Source organism: Salmo trutta, chromosome 36, assembly GCF_901001165.1.
Source record: "Salmo trutta chromosome 36, fSalTru1.1, whole genome shotgun sequence".
NCBI classification, from domain to species: Eukaryota; Metazoa; Chordata; class Actinopteri; order Salmoniformes; family Salmonidae; genus Salmo; species Salmo trutta.
The window spans coordinates 34728041-34747266 of NC_042992.1; the positions used below are offsets into that span (position 1 = coordinate 34728041).

At 47.7% G+C, this 19226-nt stretch overlaps 1 protein-coding gene across 4 annotated transcripts in view; it reads left to right on the forward strand.

Moving 5' to 3' along the window:
- The window catches only part of LOC115176156 (microtubule-actin cross-linking factor 1), a 144662-nt gene that overhangs the window by 32445 nt on the left and 92991 nt on the right, over positions 1 to 19226 (forward strand). For all 4 annotated transcript variants that reach the window (XM_029735983.1, XM_029735984.1, XM_029735985.1 and 1 more), the window contains 18 exons: positions 346 to 7998; positions 8160 to 8315; positions 8406 to 8621; positions 8723 to 8875; positions 9037 to 9333; positions 10332 to 10481; positions 10767 to 11000; positions 11299 to 11463; positions 11731 to 12072; positions 12346 to 12537; positions 12868 to 13041; positions 13263 to 13386; positions 15140 to 15339; positions 15541 to 15858; positions 16226 to 16392; positions 17737 to 17893; positions 18122 to 18233; positions 18571 to 18633. In XM_029735983.1, coding sequence (XP_029591843.1) covers positions 346 to 7998; positions 8160 to 8315; positions 8406 to 8621; positions 8723 to 8875; positions 9037 to 9333; positions 10332 to 10481; positions 10767 to 11000; positions 11299 to 11463; positions 11731 to 12072; positions 12346 to 12537; positions 12868 to 13041; positions 13263 to 13386; positions 15140 to 15339; positions 15541 to 15858; positions 16226 to 16392; positions 17737 to 17893; positions 18122 to 18233; positions 18571 to 18633 — 10873 coding nt within the window. The remainder of the gene's footprint in view (positions 1 to 345; positions 7999 to 8159; positions 8316 to 8405; positions 8622 to 8722; positions 8876 to 9036; positions 9334 to 10331; positions 10482 to 10766; positions 11001 to 11298; positions 11464 to 11730; positions 12073 to 12345; positions 12538 to 12867; positions 13042 to 13262; positions 13387 to 15139; positions 15340 to 15540; positions 15859 to 16225; positions 16393 to 17736; positions 17894 to 18121; positions 18234 to 18570; positions 18634 to 19226) is intronic.

Consider the following 19226-nt stretch of genomic DNA (forward strand, 5'->3'; position numbering starts at 1 on the left):
TGGCGGGGTCATGTTTCGCAGGACACATGGCTCCTGACCTTCGCTTCTCCCGAGTCCGTAGGGGAGTTGCAGCAATGGGACAAGACTAACTACCAATTGGATATCACAAAATTAGAGAGAAAAAGGGGTATAAAAAACTGTATTTACACTGTATTGTAGTTATTGAAATATGCTTTCATCACCGTAATTATGTCAAAATAATTATTATGACTCTTTGGTAAAGGGTTATTTTTTTCTTGCTGGATACTTATGGGCTATGGATTCCTCAACAAAGTACTCATCAGACTGTTAAGTGTGTGAGTAGAAGGAAGTTCAAATATTCACTTACTTTGTTTCTCTTCACAGAGCCAAGCTGCCATTGTTGGAGTTATTGACCTGGGCACCATGGAAACTGTCCCAGTCTTCCAAGCTGCTCAGCGTGGCCTCATTGATCAGGACACCTGCCATGTCTTATTGGAGGCCCAGCTCACCATGGGTGGGTTATTTCAGCCTGTCTCCCCTGTGAGCCTATCACTGGAAGAGGGCTTCAACTGTGGCCTGATTGATAGTATCATCAGCCAATCCCTAGCAGAGCTGGAGAGTGCCTTGCATCTTGTCGACCAGACAGAACAACTGGAGGGCCAGCTCCTTCCAGTGGCTGCAGCCATGGAGGAGGGCCTTATCAGAGAGGAGTTGGGGCTGCGTATCCTGGAGCTGCAGATGAACACAGGAGGCCTGAGGGAGTTGGGAGGAAGAAGACTGACCTTGGATAGTGCTGGAGAGATGGGCCTGCTGACCCCAAGGGTCTACACCAAGCTCAGGTCACGGGTCAATCGGCGGGAGCTCGTTGACCCTAACACAGCTGAAAAGCTGAATCTGTCTGAATTGCAGCAGCGCTGCGTCCTTAGCGATGACACCGGCTTGCATTTGCTGCCAGTCAAACAACAGCCAGGAGGCACCGTCTGCCTCGCTTCCGGCAGGAAGGTTGGGATCTTCCGTGCTGTCCAAGAGAATCTGATAGACAGGCAAGTTACGGTGAGATTGCTGGAGGCCCAGCTATTTGCTGGTGGGATCGCTGACCCCCGTACGGGACGCCGCCTGACTGTGGATGAGGCTGTGCGTCACAATCTGATGGACCAGGACCTGGCCTGTGCCATGCTGACCCGCCAGGTGCAGAGTGGTGGGATACTAGACCCTGTAAGTGGGGAGCGCCTAGGGTTGGAGGAAGCAATCCAGAGGGACCTGCTCTCACCTCGTCTGGCCCTGCTGGTGCTCGAGTCCCTCTGGGCTTTTATGGGGATGCTCTGGCCTGAGTCAGGGGAGCTGCTGCCCATTGCAGAGGCTCTACAACAAGGGGTCATCTCGGGAGAGCTGGCTCTGAACATCCTGAGACAACGCCACACGATAGGTGCCCTGTACCTTCCTGAAACCCCCAAGGTTGTGTCCCTGAATCAGGCTAAGGAGGTCCTTGAACCCAAAGTGGCTGAGATTTTGAAAGAGATTCAGATCCCAGATGTGCTACACAACATGAACCAGTCAGGCTCCCCAAAACTAAATCGCCTAAGCTGGGGCTCCACTGGGTCATCCCCTCCCTCCTCACCACCTGCCTCTTCCCCAGAGCACACATGTGTCCCCTCATTTCTGGAGGAGATGGCCCCTGAGGAGCAGGCACATCACCGCCTGCTTTTCCATTTAATGACCCACAGTTATATAGATGCACATTCTGGCCAGCGCTTAGTGTTGCTCGAGCCTGAGCTGGTGGAACTTGTCAAGGCTGCTACTGGTCTGATTAATGTGGATCCTATTCCTGGAGTGGTTGTTTCAGGGTTGAGTTTGACTTCAGAAAGACAGGAGTTTATAGAAGTAGTGCCAATTGTAAATTTGGCAGATAATCAGCAGATAAGGGAAATTGGAGAGGTCCAGGAAAAGAGTGCAAAATTCAGCTTGTCTGAAAAATATATTTCCTCCAGAAAGATGGTAGAAGAAGCTGATAGTCAAGGATGGGATGGTACATCTGACATGATATTGCAGGCTAAGCAAACTGGAATTAAGGAGATGGGACAGGTAGACCTTGACTCAACCATGAGAATAAGTGAGGTAGATGGAGGTGTACATAGAGGAGTAAAAAGTGAAAAGGATGAAATTGTTATTTTTGAGAGTGCCCAGCCCTCAGCTGGACTACCAGAAAAGCAATTAATTACAGACTCGTATGAAGAGGGGCTGGTAGAGATTGAATCAGAGGGAGCAAGAGATAGAGGTCACAAAAAGACAAAGGATAAGGACTCACTCATGGAAGACATTGACGGTACACTTGTAGAAGCCTCAGAAATGTACTCAACACCATTTAAAACCGAGGCAGAGACTCTGATGCCAACCCAATCTGATGCCAACCCTATTCCACCATCAGAGACTAATGAAAATGAGAGCATGCCTGTGAGTGTTGGAGTTAAAAATACTATGAAGGATGCTCAGAGGGTCACAGTGAAGACCCCACATCAGGTTATGAGTTTAGAGGCAGCAGCAGTGAAGAGCGAGGAAGATGTTGAGCTGGAAAGGTTGACCTCAGAGCTTCACCAAGGGGGTCTACTGATGGAAGGAGGGCAGCGGCTTCTCCCAGATGAAGCCGTGGCTCAGGGGGTCCTCCCTGGACACACTGCAGTCAAGCTGATGGCCAAGGCAGGACTTTTCGGAGGTTTCCTGGATGTCAGTGCATGCGAATCTCTGAGCATGGAGGATGTGATGCAGGAGGGTCTTCTTGACGAAGACCTGATGTGGAGTGTGCTGAAATCAGAGAAGACCCTGGCAGGGGTAGTGGATGTAGAGAAGGGGAAGATTTGTACCCTGAAGGATGCTGCTCAGGCAGGCCTGATAGACTCCAACACAGCTGCTCGGCTTCTGGAGGCCCAGGTGGTCTCAGGGGGAGTGGTTGACCTGCGAAGGGATAAGAAAGTGTCTGTTACCCTGGCAGCCAATCTTGGGCTGATAGAGGAGGACCAACGAGAGAAGCTAGTTGCGTTGGAGAAGTCATACCGTGGAAAATACTCAGATCCAGATTCAGCGCTAACCAAAGCAACGTTGCAGCTGCAAATGGATGGGGTTGTCGATCCCAAAACGAAGTCACCTGTTCCACTAAAGCAGGCCCTTGAAAGAGGTTTGCTTGGGCAGGAGGAGGTCTATCAAGCCTTGTCCCAGCAAGTGGCAGAGGGTGGCATCGTGCACCACAACTCTGGAGTTAGACTATCAGTTGCTGATGCTTTGCAGCGAGGTCTGGTAGACCGTGCCATAGCCCCAGAACTGGGGGAGTTAGAGAGAGCATGTCAGGGGGAAGTCGCCCTCTCTTCAAACCCAGATGCTGCCCTCCTCCAGGCGTCCACAGGTGCCATTTTTGACCCTGATTTAAAGTGTAGACTTACATTGACAGAGGCTGTCTCTGATGGTCTGCTCGATGAGAGCACTGCCAAGAAAGCAATGGTTTCTCCAGGTGTAACACAAGGTTTGTTGGATCCACAAAGTGCCCAGATTGTGCCTTACTCAGACCTTGTAAACCAAGGCAAGATTGACATTAAGAGCGGAAAGCGCTTCTTGGAAGTGAAGCCTTTCAAGGGAATCCAGGATAAGCAAACAGGTGAAATCCTGAATTTAGCTGAAGCAATTGCATCTCAACAAGTTGATCCGGTCCCAGCACTCAGAATGTTGCAAAGCCAGGCAGACACTGGAGGGATTGTTGATATTTCCAATGGAGCTAGGCTCCCTCTGCCTAAAGCCTCTAAGAAAGGGCTGGTGGGAGAACATATGGCCAGGCTAATTGCCACCGACCAGGTTCTGAAAGGGGGCTTGATTGACCCTTCCACAGGGCAGAGAGTCTCTAGCCTGAAAAAAGCTGTCAAAGATGGGCTTATATCCAGAGAAATGGCTGCAGAACTCCAGGGCAACTTGGGCTCCATGGAAGTAGAACGTGACGATGAGGATAGTTCAACACCCATTGCCTCTTCAAATGGGACCTATAGTCCTGCAGTCACATTATCGATATCCAGTCCAGACAGCCAAACCAAAAGAATTATTGAAAGCTCTGAAGTTATTTCTCCATCCCCACATCCAGAAGAGTCAGAAAAGGGGTATAACCCTTTGATTATCACAGAGGACATTGTAAAGACTCTAGAAGCCGGAACGTTCAAGCAGTCAGAAGATCTGCAACACCATGGCTCTGTACACATTGAAGAAGAAATCGAAGATGAACAGGTCTCAATAGCCAGAATGTCATTGGAAATTGAGTCAGACCAGTCAGTCAATGTTTTGGCTCAGTTTGCAATCAATGCAGAGAAAAGGGTTCAGCAGGCCCTTCAGGAGATGGAGACTCCGCAAGATGTTACTGTTCGACCACCAGAAAATGATAATAAAAAGGAGTCTAGACCTGTTGGTGAAAGTAGTTCAGCCACGCAGCAGGGGCAGTCTGCTATGGGCAAAGAACCACGGATGGACTCGACAGGGGCCATTGGCAGAGAAGGTAGAGATCAACAGGGCAGCATAGACATTTCTACACTAGTTGAGAGAGATGAAGGGAAGACAAATGTGGTAGAAGACAGTACTGAGAGCGTGGTGGAGCAAGGTAGAATGGAGGTTGAGAGGGACACAAAGATTGAGGTCACAGAGCGTGATGATCTTGGACATGCATCACCCCCTTCTAAGGAGGCCGAAGGTAAGAGCAAAAAGAAGAGGAGGAATAAGAAGAAAGGAAAAGGGGAGGTTGACATTGAGCAAAGACCCTCAGAAAATGCTGATATTCAGAAAAGGGAAAACAAAGACCAGAATGTACAATCAGAGGGTAAGGATAAGGGTGTTGAGTCCACCAGAGGTTATGTTACCCCACAGGAGGAAGAGGAGTCCCTTGTGCAATATGTTCAATCTGCACTTGAAAGTGCCAAGGCACAGACTGTTGAGAGGGTTGGAGATCCAGAAGATATTGGCAAAGTAAGGGAAGGTTCTACTGTTCCACTAGGAGCCATAGAAGATGCTCTTGAGGTAGAGAGAGATGGTACAGAGTATAAGGTCTTCGAGGACCAAAGACGGGTGGAGAAGAACCAAATGTCTAAGATACCTATGGCATCAGAGAAGGTTGAACCCGTGACAGAGGAGATACCATCCATCCATGATAAAGCAGATTCTGAAGTGACAGTAACGAAGGGTGTTCTCGACAGCTTTGACAAAAAGTCTAAGATACCCATAGTAGCAGAAACGGTTGAATATGTGGCAGATGAGCGATCGTCCATCCATGATAGAGTATCCATTCATAATAGAGTTTCTAAGGATGAGCAAAAGCAGGAGAGCGAGCAGATTGTGGGAAAGAGTGATTCAGATGGGGAGAAGATGGTTTCTCAACAGACTGGACAACAGGAGCATAAGGATAGAAAAGAGGTGGAATTCACTCTGAAAACCCCACAGGCAGCAAATGACAAAGAGACGCTTTTACGGAAGGCAAAAGAGAGTATCCTGAGGAAGGTGTTTGGGCGAGGTGTTAGTGAGAAGCAAGCTGCAGATGAGCTAGAGGCACTGCGCCAGGGAGTGGGGAAGAAGGAGAGTTTGGTGACATCTGTAGAGGAAGTTAAGACTGTGGGGAGTCCTGAGGTTTCCCCAGAAGAGAGTAAAGGAATTGACAAGAAGGAAGGAGTAATACAGAAAGTTCTGCCTGACCATTCTATGATTCCTGTAGCAGCAGAGGAAGTGGAAAAAGCTCTGCCATACCAGGTTAAAGAAGGAGATAAAGAGAAGGTTCTACCAGACCAGGCTAAAGGAGAGAAAGAGGAGAAAGTTCTACCAGATCAGGCTAGAGGAGAGAAAGAGGAGAAAGTTCTACCAGACCAGGCTAGAGAAGGAGAGAAAGAGGAGAAAGTTTTACTAGACCAGGCTAAAGGAGAGAAAGAGGAGAAAGTTCTACCAGACCAGGCTAAAGAAGGGGAAAAAGTTCTACCAGACCAGGCTAAAGGAGAGAAAGAGGAGAAAGTTCTACCAGACCAGGCTAAAGAGAAGAAAGTTCTACCAGACCAGGCTAAAGAAGGGGAGAAAGTTCCACCAGACCAGGCTAGAGAAGGGGAGAAAGTTCTACCAGACCGGGCTAAAGGAGAGAAAGAGGAGAAAGTTCTACCAGACCAGGCTAGAGAAGGGGAGAAAGTTCTACCAGACCAGGCTAAAGGAGAGAAAGAGGAGAAAGTTCTACCAGACCAGGCTGAAGAGGAGAAAGTTCTACCAGACCAGGCTAAAGAAGGGGAGAAAGTTCTACCAGACCAGGCTAGAGAAGGGGAGAAAGTTCTACCAGACCGGGCTAAAGGAGAGAAAGAGGAGAAAGTTCTACCAGACCAGGCTAGAGAAGGGGAGAAAGTTCTACCAGACCAGGCTAAAGAAGGGGAGAAAGTTCTACCAGACCAGGCTAGAGAAGGGGAGAAAGTTCTACCAGACCAGGCTAAAGAAGGAGAGAAAGAGGAGAAAGTTCTACCAGACCAGGCTAAAGGAGAGAAAGAGGAGAAAGTTCTACCAGACCAGGCTAAAGAAGGAGAGAAAGAGGAGAAAGTTCTACCAGACCAGGCTAGAGAAGGGGAGAAAGTTCTACCAGACCAGGCTAGAGAAGGGGAGAAAGTTCTACCAGACCAGGCTAAAGAAGGAGAGAAAGAGGCGAAAGTTCTACCAGACCAGGCTAAAGGGGAGAAAGTTCTACCAGACCAGGCTAAAGAAGGAGAGAAAGAGGAGAAAGTTCTACCAGACCAGGCTAGAGAAGGGGAGAAAGAGGAGACAGTTCTACCAGAACAGGCTAGAGAAGGGGAGAAAGTTCTACCAGACCAGGCTAGAGAAGGAGAGAAAGAGGAGAAAGTTCTACCAGACCAGGCTAAAGAAGGAGAGAAAGAGGAGACAGTTCTACCAGAACAGGCTAGAGAAGGGGAGAAAGTTCTACCAGACCAGGCTAAAGGAGAGAAAGAGGAGAAAGTTCTACCAGACCAGGCTAGAGAAGGAGATAAAGAGGAGAAGGTTCTACCATCTCAAACAGACCAGCTTAAAGAGATGATGCCGGGAAAGAAAAATAAGAACAAAAAGTCTAAGATGCATAAAGTGGTAGAAAAATTTGAACCTGCAACAGAGGAGAAGCCATCCATCCACAATAGAGCAGATTCTGAAGTGAAATCCACCCCGGCTGATCCAGAAAGCTCAGTCTCTGGGGAGGAGCAGAAGATTGAGAAGCAGCAAGACAATAAATCAGACAGTGATGTTACAATGATGGCAAGTGGTGAGGAGCTGAACAAAATGGCTGCCTCTACCAAGAGTCTTAGTGGAGTTGACACCAATCAACAAAGATCAACCCACACTACTGCACCGTACCAAATCAATGCACACCTTGAGGAGAAAACTAAGGAGGATATTTCTTTGAGGAGAGAAATTGACCCACATGGCAGGGAAATTGAACAATTTAGGATTGGTACACCTGAGAAGGATGTCCACCCAGACACCCATCGTGTTATTGACGTTGTGGATGCCTCTCCTGAAGCCCTTGTATCCATGTCAGGCGCCCACCTGGTCAAGGCCTCTGTGGCTCCAGGTACCCAGACTGCTAAGACCACAGAGGAAATTGATGCACATCTGGTGAAAGATACTGAGGAGGACAGGTCTCCGAGCAAACAAACTGATCTTCCTGGCAAGGACATTGAACAACTAAGAATTAGTACACCTGAAGAGGCATCTTTGGCACCTGCTACCCAGCCAGCTAAAACTACTGGCAAAGGGAAGAAGAAGAAAACGAAACAGCAGCACGAACAACAGCAGGAGCAGAAACTTGACAGTCCCATTGAAACAGAGTGTAAAGAGGAACAGTACCTTGAGCAGTCCACAGAATCAGGACAGTCCTGGTCTGACGAGACCCCACAGTCTGATGCAAATGAGATTGTTGAATCTGATACAACAGAGAGCTGGGAGGAGGAGGATGGAGAAATCCAAGAATTGGAGATAAGGAAAGAGAAGAGCCCAGCTAAGACGGGAAAGGTAAGCAACTGATGCCTTTAGTAGGTGAAAAGCAAATTGTCTCTACTTGATCATACATTATCTGTATTGTGTAACCCAGTAATAAGCTGTCAAATGTCAATTTTTTTTATTGTAAAATTGCCATTCAGACTGATGCTTATCTGACATTCCCTTTCCATCAGTCCTCGTTGCTCCGCCAGGAATTCCTGGAACATGACCAGCAAATTGTGGCTCTGCTCTCTATGGTGAGACACGTCGAGGTTCGCCTCAAGCAGCAGCAGCAACAGTCGATTGGTCGCAGCCTCATTGCCCTTGATGACATCATCAAACAAACAGAGGTAAGAGATGTAGTACCTGCAAATGTATGATCTAGGATGTTACCACAATAGAAATCTTAGGTTTCAAAATTGACCAACCTTTTATCTCAGACCTTGGATCTAGAACTTCGGGATTTAGAATCCCAGGTCAAAAAGGAAGTGGATGCTGCCGGGCAGCTGCTGGAGCCCCGCCCACAGGAAGTACCACCTCAGCTACTATTGACCTTGGAAAAGGATGGGAGAAGCTTAGCTCGAGGTTACGAAGCCGCCAGAGGGGTTTCAGAAAGCATCCTGCAGGGGCTGCGCGCACACAGAGAGGCACATAAGGTAATGGGACAGTGGATTGAGATATGAGATCTGTGTGTTTTTGGTGTTTAATCCGCTATTGCACCCTTTGCTAATCAGTGCTGTTTGTTTCTCTCTCTCAGGAGGCAGTGACTGGGGAACAGAAGTCACTTGGAGGGCGAGTAGAGGATCTTCTCTTCTGGCTGAAGGAGACTGAGGCACAAATTACAGGAATGGATGGGCAAACCCAGGGCGAGACTCCTTCTCAGCGCACACAACAGCTCCAGCTATGCAAGGTTACCGCACTCACTCCACACTTCAAGTTTGATCTTGTTACCCTCTTCTTGTGCACTTTCAAGTGTGCAATTAACAACCTAGTTCGGATTCAGCCTACACGTTGCTTCATTTCCAGCTAGTCCTCAGATCATTATCTCTCCTTTCTATCTCCCTTCCTCAGGAGTTGCAGTTGTCTCTCTCGGCACGCTCCAATGACGTCAACGCGCTTGCCTTTGACATCCAGGTGTTCATCTCGGAGCGGGCTCAGGACCTGGCCCCCGAACAGAGCAGGCACCTCCTTGGGCAGCTACAACAGCTCCAGAGGGGCTTCCACCGAGCCGCTGGCCAAGCCCACGCCAAGACCGACACCCTCTCCGCCCAGAGAGAGAGGGAGGAGGAGAGGCAGCGCAGGCACAAAGAAAAAGAAGAGGAAGAGAAGGAGAGAGAAAGAGAGAGACAGAGTGCAAGGGAGAGAGAGGTTTGCAAACCGCTGGCTGTGTTGCGCAGTCCCATTTGTAGTTCTGGAATACATGTTTAACATGCTCACAGATACATTTTCAATACATTCAATCATCAGTAATAACATCCTTTACCATATAACGATTGCGGTCATGCTATCATTGTTTCAGTTCTCACTTTCTATCACTTTCTGTAACTGGCTAACGCTTATATATGTTATTAATCATGTCCATCAAAGCAAATATGCCAACTTCAAAAATAATTTTTATTTACCAGACTTATTTACCAGACTCACCATATGTCTAAATGTATCACTTACATCAGATTAGCAAACAACCGCTGCTACTGCGAAGGCTAAGACACCGTATAGGGACCGGCTTCTATGCCCAATGTGTGTTTGCTCCTCTGCATGTGTCCCTGTATAACACCTGTGTGAATTAACATGTCTGCCTTGCTCTTCCAGATTGCCACAGAAGGAAATACGCTTGTGCCACCACGGAAAAGGCTAGAGAGGTTTTTTTTTAAATCAGAAGCCTTGCTGTGGCTTGAACGCTTTCCTTTTGTCCTCTTCTCCCCTGTTGTACGACATGGGGAGGAAGGAACAAAGTGCAAATGAGGACACCATTTGTTTGATTGTCTTTGTGTATCGTCGTTGTTTTGGCTTGACTGACCTGTTGATGATGCTCTTTCTGTATCTGTATCTGTCGATCTGTCTGGCTGGCTGTGTGAATTCTGGACACATCATGCTCAACGTCCGGCAAAGTGTGCACAAATGACATTCAAAGGGTTTAGAAACAGGCAAGCGTGCACTTAATGGAAGTGTGAATGGGTGTTGAAGAGAAGTGTAAAAAGAGCTGCCTTTTGTGTGCAATGCTCAACTGAGTGGAAAACGACGATAGGGGTCTGATTCAACGTTGTGGACTGACCACTGTTCCTTTGCAAAACGGGCAATATTACTTTTCTCACTCTTTTTTTGCTTACATTTTTCTCTTTCGACCGTCATCCGTGGCTCTCCAGGTGGTGCAGCAGCAGAAAGCAGAGTGCTCACAAAAATTGGAAGGCCTTACAATGTGGTTGGCTGGAGCTGCCAGCGTGCTGGCCAATCAAAGAGCGGGAGCGGAGTCGGGTGACGTGCAGGTGCTGCAGCAGAAACAGAGCGAGCTGAAGGTGAGAAAAGCTCCGTTTTTCACATCCATGTCTCGAGAAAGGAGATAACGCCTGTGTTGTTTAGTTGCTCCCAGACATCTAATGTAGCCAGGTTTTGACCATGCTAGGTCTCTTTGAGGACCTACAGTTATCGGAGCTAGACTGCATTCAAACTGTCGGAGCGTCTTAACACTGCATGTGTTCTCCTTTCTCTTCACATGCGATTTTGTATAGCCTGCTCCAGGGGAATATTCCACACTACCTGTAACCTCTCTATATCTGACCCTCTCTCTCCCCCTCCCCCAGGAAGTACAGAAGGACCTGCAGACCAGAGGCGAGGGCGTGGCGGAGACCATCCGCTCGGTGGAGGAGTTCCTGGCGGAGCACGGTGATGGCCTGAGTCCAGAGGACAGGGCCAACCTCCAGGGGGCACTGTCCCGTATGAAGGAGCAGTACAGTGCCCTGACGAACACGGCCTACTCCTCCCTGGCCCAGCTGGACACGGCCATCAGCACCACCGTCCAACAGAACACACAGAGGGTAAGCCTAAAGTAGCAGCGCTGCTGTCTAACACAGCACGTAGATTTTATTATTGTCATCTATAAGGAACCAAGGTCCAAGATGTGTATCTTTATGGATACTGTTTTGAGTACTGAAAAAATACTATGGAAATAGCTACAGTGTGGCAATTAACCCAGAGGAAAAGCTGTTTCCTTTTCTGTGTCAATTATGGTGAAGGGCCTTTCTTTCCCTGACTGCACTTTCATTGGTAGAAATACACACTCACCCCGATCTGTGCTGTTTGATCATGTTTCCCCTGTGTTTTCTTCCCCTATAGGCGAAGGCAGTAGAGGAGCTGCAGGAGACACGGGGCCAGATGGACTCGCTGCTGGAGGAGCTCTCCTCCCTGAACCAGCCTGGGAAAATAGGAACTGGCATGACTGTTACTGACCACCCCTCCTCACCAGAGGGAAGACTACAGTCACACAGTGACATGCTCCAGGTCAGACGTTCTCCTTGCTGTTTATTTACAAAAGGAACGTTTGTTCATGTTGTGGTATACAATTAAATGCACTATGAAACGTAATGCTTCAGAAAAGGGCTCTGAAAAACCGCCTTTTGAGGTGCTTGGCAGAGGTTATTGAATGACAGTCAACTTGCATCCCAATAGTCTTAAGGTGGCTTCCTCTCATCTCCTTTCCAGACTATTTGAGATGAACCCTACCTTTTGGCTCTCTCTGACCCATTATGATCTTTGACCCCTCTACAGGCAGAGCTCCAGCAGCTCCAGGCCCAGCAGGCCCAGCTGATGCAGGTGTCCCAGAACGCTCGCTCCCTCCTGGACCAGCCCGACTCGGCCGTGCCAGCCGAGGAGAAACGCCGTCTGCGGGACCAGCTAGACCAGCTCCAGACCCAACACCAGGAGAAGCTGCTGTCCTGCCAGGAGAGGCTGAGGCGCTCAGAAGCCCTTAAGGACGAGCTGGCCAAGTTCCTCCAGGAGCACGGAGGCCTGGGAACCTGGCTGGAACAGAGTGAGGGGGAGCTGTGTTCCTTAGGGGAAGGAGAGACGGACGCGCAGGGCCTGAAGGGGAGACTGGAAGAGCACAAGAAGGTACATGTTTGTTTATTTTCCTAGACTAGTACGAGTTAGAGAGAAAGCTACATTGCATAGCCATAGAGAGATGGTTTACATTAGCAAGAAGCAAGAATATAGGCTTACTGTAACAATAGTTCAGGGTTCATATTGGCAGTTGGTAGCAATATTCACTCCTACTGTCAGCTGTATACACACAGATACTAAAGACACTAAGTTTACGGTTTCAAACTTTGGAACTGAACACATTCTTGCCTGTATCGAACTGACCTGGAACCTGTTGTCTTCCAGCTGGCGGAGGATGTGATCTGCCACAAGGCAGACCTGCGCTTCGTGTCCATCTCTGGTCAGAAGGTGCTGGACTCTGTCCAGGGGGCTCTGGAGAAGGTAGGAGGGTCTGAGCCAGCCCTGGAGGAGACCAGACAGCTGGTCACTGACATGCTACAGGACGCCAACCACCGCTACATCGCCCTGCACACCAAGGTGGGTCTCATATAGAATAGGGGGATTGTATTCTTCATTACTACTGGGCTTGGTGTACCAATACATACTAGGAGCATATCCAAAATGCCAGGGATTGTGTTGAAAGAATCACTATATTCAGTTAAGGTCCCTATGAAATATAAGCCTTCGTTATTTTACGTTCTTTTTATATAGCTACAATATCTAATAATCAATATTACAGCAATAACCATAATTGAGGCTGTGTGTAGAGATATTCAACATTGCTCTACTTTCATAGTAGAGATAGTGTCCTGTTCATCTTTTGTTGATCTATGCTTACTCCCCCCTCCCCCCGTCTTCCTTCTCCAGTCGTCAGATCTGGGGGGGCGTCTGTCGGGTCTGTTGGAGCGCTACCAGCAGTACCAGGACGAGGCTGTGTCGCTCCACACCTGGCTCAGCGCCCAGGAACAGAACCGGAGTATAGCCGGACCCAGCGGAGAGACGGACACACAGACCCTACAGAACACACTGCGGGGCGTACAGGTGAGAGAGACCATAGAAATAGATGGGGGGTGCAAATGTGCCGAATTATTTTATACAGTATATTCATGTGGCTGCACGAGGCGACATTATCAGCGTTTCAATCTTTGCGAAGAGAGGGTAGAACTCTGTTTTCCATTCCCTGCACCTCAACATTTCTCCTCCTTTTCCCCCCCTTCTTTTCTGTTCTTTTTCTTCCCCCTCTCTCCCTGTGTTCTGGTCAGCTGTTGCAGGATGAGCTGGCGGAGCGGTCAGTCCAGTTGGAGAAGGTGAGGAGGGCAGGCAGAGAGCTGGCTAACACACAGGAGTCCCCCACTCTCAGAGCTGCCGAGATCATCAGCACTGCAGGTACACAAGCTCACAACTACACTACCATTCAAACGTTTGGGGTCACTTAGAAATGTCCTTGTTTTTGAAAGAAAAGCACATTTTTGGTCCATCAAAATAACATCAAATTGATCGGAAATACAGTGTAGACATTGTTAATGTTGTAAATGACTATTGTAGCTGGAAAGTCAGATTTTTTATGGAATATCTACATAGGCGTAGAATCCCATTATCAGCAATCATCACTCCTGTGTTCCAATGACACGTTGTGTTAGCTAATCCAAGTTTATCATTTTAAAAGGCTAATTGATCATTAGAGAACCCTTTTGTAATTATGTTAGCATAGCTGAAAACTGTTGTTCTGATTAAAGAAGCAATAAAACTGGCCTTTAGACTAGTTGAGTATCTGGAGCATCAGCATTTGTGGGTTCGATTACAGGCTCAGAATGGCCAGAAACAAAGAACTTTCTTCTGAAACTCGTCAGTCTATTCTTGTTCTGAGAAATGAAGGCTATTCCATGCGAGAAATTGCCAAGAAACTGAAGATCTCGTACAATGCTGTGTACTACTCCCTTCATAGAACAGCGCAAACTGGCTCTAACCAGAATAGACAGAGGAGTGGGAGGCCCTGGTGCACAACTGAGCAAGAGGACAAGTACATTAGAGTGTCTAGTTTGAGAAACAGACGCCTCACAAGTCCTCAACTGGCAGCTTCATTAAATAGTACGCACAAAACACCAGTCTCAATGTCAACAGTGAGGAGGCGATAAAAGATTAATATGGACAAAAGAACACAGACACTGGACAGAGGAAGATTGGTAAAAAGTGTTAAAATATAAGTTTGAGATGTTCGGATCATAAAGAAGAACATTCGTGAGACGCATAAAAAATGAAAACATGCTGGAGGAGTGCTTGACGCCATCTGTCAAGCATGGTGGAGGCAATGTGATGGTCTGGGGGTGCTTTGGTGGTGGTAAAGTGGGAGATTTGTACAGAGTAAAAGGGATCTTGAATAAGGAAGGCTATCACTCCATTTTGCAACATCCATGCCATACTCTGTGGACGGCGCTTAACTGGAGCCAATTTCCTCCTACAACAGGACAATGACCAAAGCATAGCTCCAAACTATGCAATAACTATTTAGGGATGAAGCAGTCAGCTGGTATTCTGTCTATAATGGAGTGGCCAGCACAGTCACCGGATCTCAACCCTATTGAGCCGTTGTGGGAGCAGCTTGTCAGTATGGTACGTAAGAAGTGCCCAGCAAGCCAATCCAACTTGTGGGAGGTGCTTCAGGAAGCATGGGGTGAAATCTCTTCAGATCACCTCAACAAATTGACAACTAGAATGCCAAAGGGCTGCAAGGCTGTAGTTGCTGCAAATGGAGGATTCTTTGATGAAAGCAAAGTTTGAAGGACACAATTATTATTTCAATTAAAAATCATTATTTATAACCTTGTCAACGTCTTGACTATATTTCCTGTTCATTTTGCAACTCATTTCATGTATGTTTTCATGGAAAACTAGGACATTTCTAAGTGACCCCAAACATTTGAACGGTAGTGTGTATCTATTGTTCTGCCGTTCATAACCTTCATATCTCATTCATCCCTCCACATCCTCATAGATCATGCAGTGTATATCCTTGTCTTACTAAACACCCCCATCTCTGTTGATGTCTTTTAAATCCATCCACCTAAACAAATGATTCTATATCGTAATGGAGAAAAGTATTCACTCTGGCATTCTCTCATCGTTCCTCTCTCTGAGCCAGATGGTCTGGAGAAGAGGTTCGGCTCTCTGTCTGAGTCCGTGTCGGAGCGGGCTGAGCGGCTCCAGACGTCCGTGGCCCAGTCGGTCAGTGTCCAGGAGGGGCTGAAGGGCCTGCTAGCCTGGCTGGACGGTCTACTGCTGACCCCCGGGCCCGTCCAACCCACCGCCCAGGCTGTCCAGGACGCCCTCACACAGAATCAGGTACCATAGTAGAAATACAGGTCCACAATGGAACATGGAATAGCCTGCAGCTGCTATAATACTGTTTGAGAGATTTTTATTTTTTTGACCTTACTTACATAGACTATTATCTAAAAAATGTTGCCTTCACATCTAATACACACTTTCACTTTTGTGTTGTGTTACATGAACTTCCTTTAACCCACTTCCCCTCTGTTCCAGAAACTACGCCAGGAGCTGTTATCCAGACAGGGCAGTGTGGAGGCCACCTGCGACTCTGTCTCCAAACTGCTCCAGAGCTCTGACGCCTCCACGGCCTCCGGGCTCCAGGGGTCACTAGAGAGCCTGACCCGGCACTACGCCGCGGCACAGGCCAAGCAGGCCGAGAGGGAGGCTGAGCTCCGGGGGCTCCTGCCCAAGCTGGAGAACTATGAGAGACTGAGCACAGACCTGCAGGGTTTCACTCAGACCAGGCTAAGAGCTCTGAGCCCCGCGGGACAGCCTGACCGCGGTGTGGAAGACTACAGACAGACCATTGAGGTAAGATGGGTGGGATGGGAAAGATTGATTGATTGATTTTGATTTGACAATTTAAAAAAAAAAGACATATACACACAGTACATAATATATATATTTTTAAGTCAATTAATTATTTCCATTGTGGTCCCTTAAAGTGTTCCAGAACCATAGATATCAGTCCGACAGACCATAGATATGAATGTAAACACAGAGGTGGTAGGAGGATAGAGGTGCAGGACCGTATATATCAGTGTTACAGGATGGTGATGATAAATATTAGTAAAGAACCATAGATATCTTTGAACAGAGAAGTGGAAGAAGGCAGAGGGATTTCGGGGAGGGCAGGCTACCTTCAGATAACACATCTGTGTCTACCTTACTACTACAGGAGGTGAGAGCGGAGCAGGAGCAGGAGGCAGGTCACCTGAAGTTATTCTGCCAGCTGGGGACAGACCTCAGCCAAGCCAAGGCCCTGACCAGCACACAGACCCTACTGGACAACGTCAGAGAGGTGTCCAACGAGTTCGCCCGACTGGAATCCAACATCACTGAAAGGTAAGCAGCACTGCCTCAGAAAAACACTGAGCCAAATCCAATACAACACCAATGCAAAGCCCTGTGTATAAGCTTTGTAGTTCACTGTAGGTAAGCCCTTCCCTAGAATACAAAGCAAAGACCCACACGTCGAAATCGATTAAAGATCTCTAGGTGCACGTATGCTTGTAGTACAGCACCAATCCCACTAGAGGGAGATGGGTACAGCACAATAAGGCCACACAGTGTCACCATTACAGTCTGAAATATGACACTCGTGGCATTTCTCTTCACGCTAATGCCATACAAGTTCATCCACTGGGGTGGCAGGTAGCTTAGCGGTTAAGAGCATTGGGCTTGTAACCAAGGTTGCTGGTTCGAATCCCATAGTCGACTAGGGGGAACATCTGTCTGTGCCCTTGAGCAAGGCACTTAACCCTAATTTCAAATTTTTTGCTAAATGACAAAAAAAAAACTTCCTGTATGGCAGCACCAGTTGCCATGTCTCCCTGGTTAGCCTAGCCACACTTGTGACATGCCACAAGGGAGTTGGGCCTCATAGAAATAGAATGACTGGCAATGCCCCTTCTAGTGTTTCTATTTCTACGTCAGGCCTCTTATAAATACCATTGGACTGTCTGTTCGTCTAGCAAAAGATCGCAAAAGCGCCCATATAGCGGCTTATACATGTAGTGAGGGATTGGGCCTGTGCAGGATGTCTCTTAACGCTGTGTGTTGCCAACAATGGTGTGGGGGTGGACAGTGTTAGCTGATGCCGCAGGAGTGAATGTGGTCAGCGGTTACTAAAATAAGCCTCGATGGGCACAGTTCAGTGTCCATGTAGCAGACATTCAAAAGAGGCTCTCACTTACAGACTGTGAGCAGAACATAAATAAAACGCTTTCAATGACCCAGACTGTTATATCATGATTGTTTTGTCTGTGTGCACCGCAGTCAGCACAGTGTTTTGAAAGCAGCTGCGATTGGGGCAGAACGAGTACAAAGCAGGGGTCAAGGCTAAGGAGACTCCAGCCTTGGGCGAATACGGTCGAGATAGTGGGTTGTCCTTGACTGCGAAACTCTCTCTTTTTGTTTCATGGAGCGTGTGATTTTAATGTGATGGTTGTGTGTTTTTATATGGACATGATAGTGGGATTGAATTAAAATGATCTCTCGCTCTTTACTCTTTCTCCTGCTTTCTATCTCTTTCTCCTCTCTTCATCCCTCTTTGTTTTTCACCCACTTTCTCAATGTCTATCCCCACATCTCTCTCTATTTCCGTCTCTCTTTTTTTTCAATCTTGTTTCTCTCGCCATCCCCTCATCTTCCCCTCACTTATCTCTATCCTTCTCCTTCCCTCTCCAGGAACAACGCCATCCAGAGTTGTGAGCAGCGGTTGGGCCAGTTCCGGTCTCTCTCTGGTTCCCTGCTCAGGTGGCTCCACACAACACAGGATCAGCTGCCTCCCAAAGAGCCCAACGTCAACACAGAGGCCCTGCAGAGGAGAGTGCAGCAGCTCAAGGTGTGTGTGCGCCCTTTTTTAATTCGTACCTGTTTTAATCACACTCATGCAACGAACAGAATCCTCAATCATTCTAAGGGATTGCTAGATTTCCTAGTGTATTGATTAAAACGTTCCGAAACATGATAGTGATTCAGAACGACATGTCCGTGTGACTAGTCATTGAGGAATTATATAAGGCCATTAATAACTTTCGGACATTTTTTTTTTGTTTGTTTTTTTACTAAGGACTTACTGAGTGACTGGGAGGCCCAAGGGGTTCGGGTTCTGGAGCTGAACAAGACTGGATCAGAACTGGAGACCCTCATCATCAACATCACGGCCCCCCAGACCAAGACAGGTAAGGGGAATGGGGAAACAACTACCAATGTGTGTCCCCTGCTACCTGCATGTCCAAGTTCATCCAAGCTCTGTCTGTGAGGTGTGTATTGTGTGTGTTGAAGTCTATGCTATCAGCGTGCTATCAATGTGTGCGTGTACTGTGAGGAAATGCTATCCTTTAAGTGCAAAACATGTCCATGCAAAACTGTCTGTGTACAGCGTGTGGAAACCCGGAGACTGAGCGTGTTATATGCTTATCAGTGTTTGTGTTGGACTGTCCGCGAATGTGTGTTAGTGTCTGTTGCAATGTGTGTAGTTGTCTGAGTGTAGTGTGTGTGTGTGTGTCTCTCTCCCAGGTGTTCCCCAGATCAATGGTGCAGGCAGCCCCAGCAGGGTCAATGGCATTCACACATGCAAAGGTGAGCTCACCCTCACTCCCTTATCCAAACCAAATCGTCTCTGGCCTCCTTCCTCGTATGAGATGCTCTCCAGCGCTTACTACTGTGGACGTCACTGCTTGGCGTACAATCTGCTCGCTCGCTCGCTCCCAAAAATGCTTACCGTGTACCCGTTTTTCTGTCTGTGTGTCTGTCTTCTGTCTGTGTTACAGTGTGTGTGCTACTGCAGTGTCTAACACCATTACAAATGTTTGTTGTCACTAATATTCGGTTGCTCCGGATAATAACGTCAACCAAACGTCCTTCAGTAGCTTGGTTTCCATCCAGCTGGCGACCAGGTTTTCAGGCGAAATATTCAAAAATCTGCATTAAAAACAATATGCATCATGTCACCAGAATAAGACCCTCGTTATTTATTGGAAAGGAGCATCAAGCTCAAGCACTTTCACCACCCTGTGAAATTCATCACTTATTTAATCTATAGCCTAATAAACTGCCTGGTTTCCTGAGTGGTAGTGGGAGGACCACACACACCATATCACCGCGTGACCATACCAATTACCAAAACACCATACCAATTAAATGTGATTGGATTTGTTTTGATAGATTGTCCT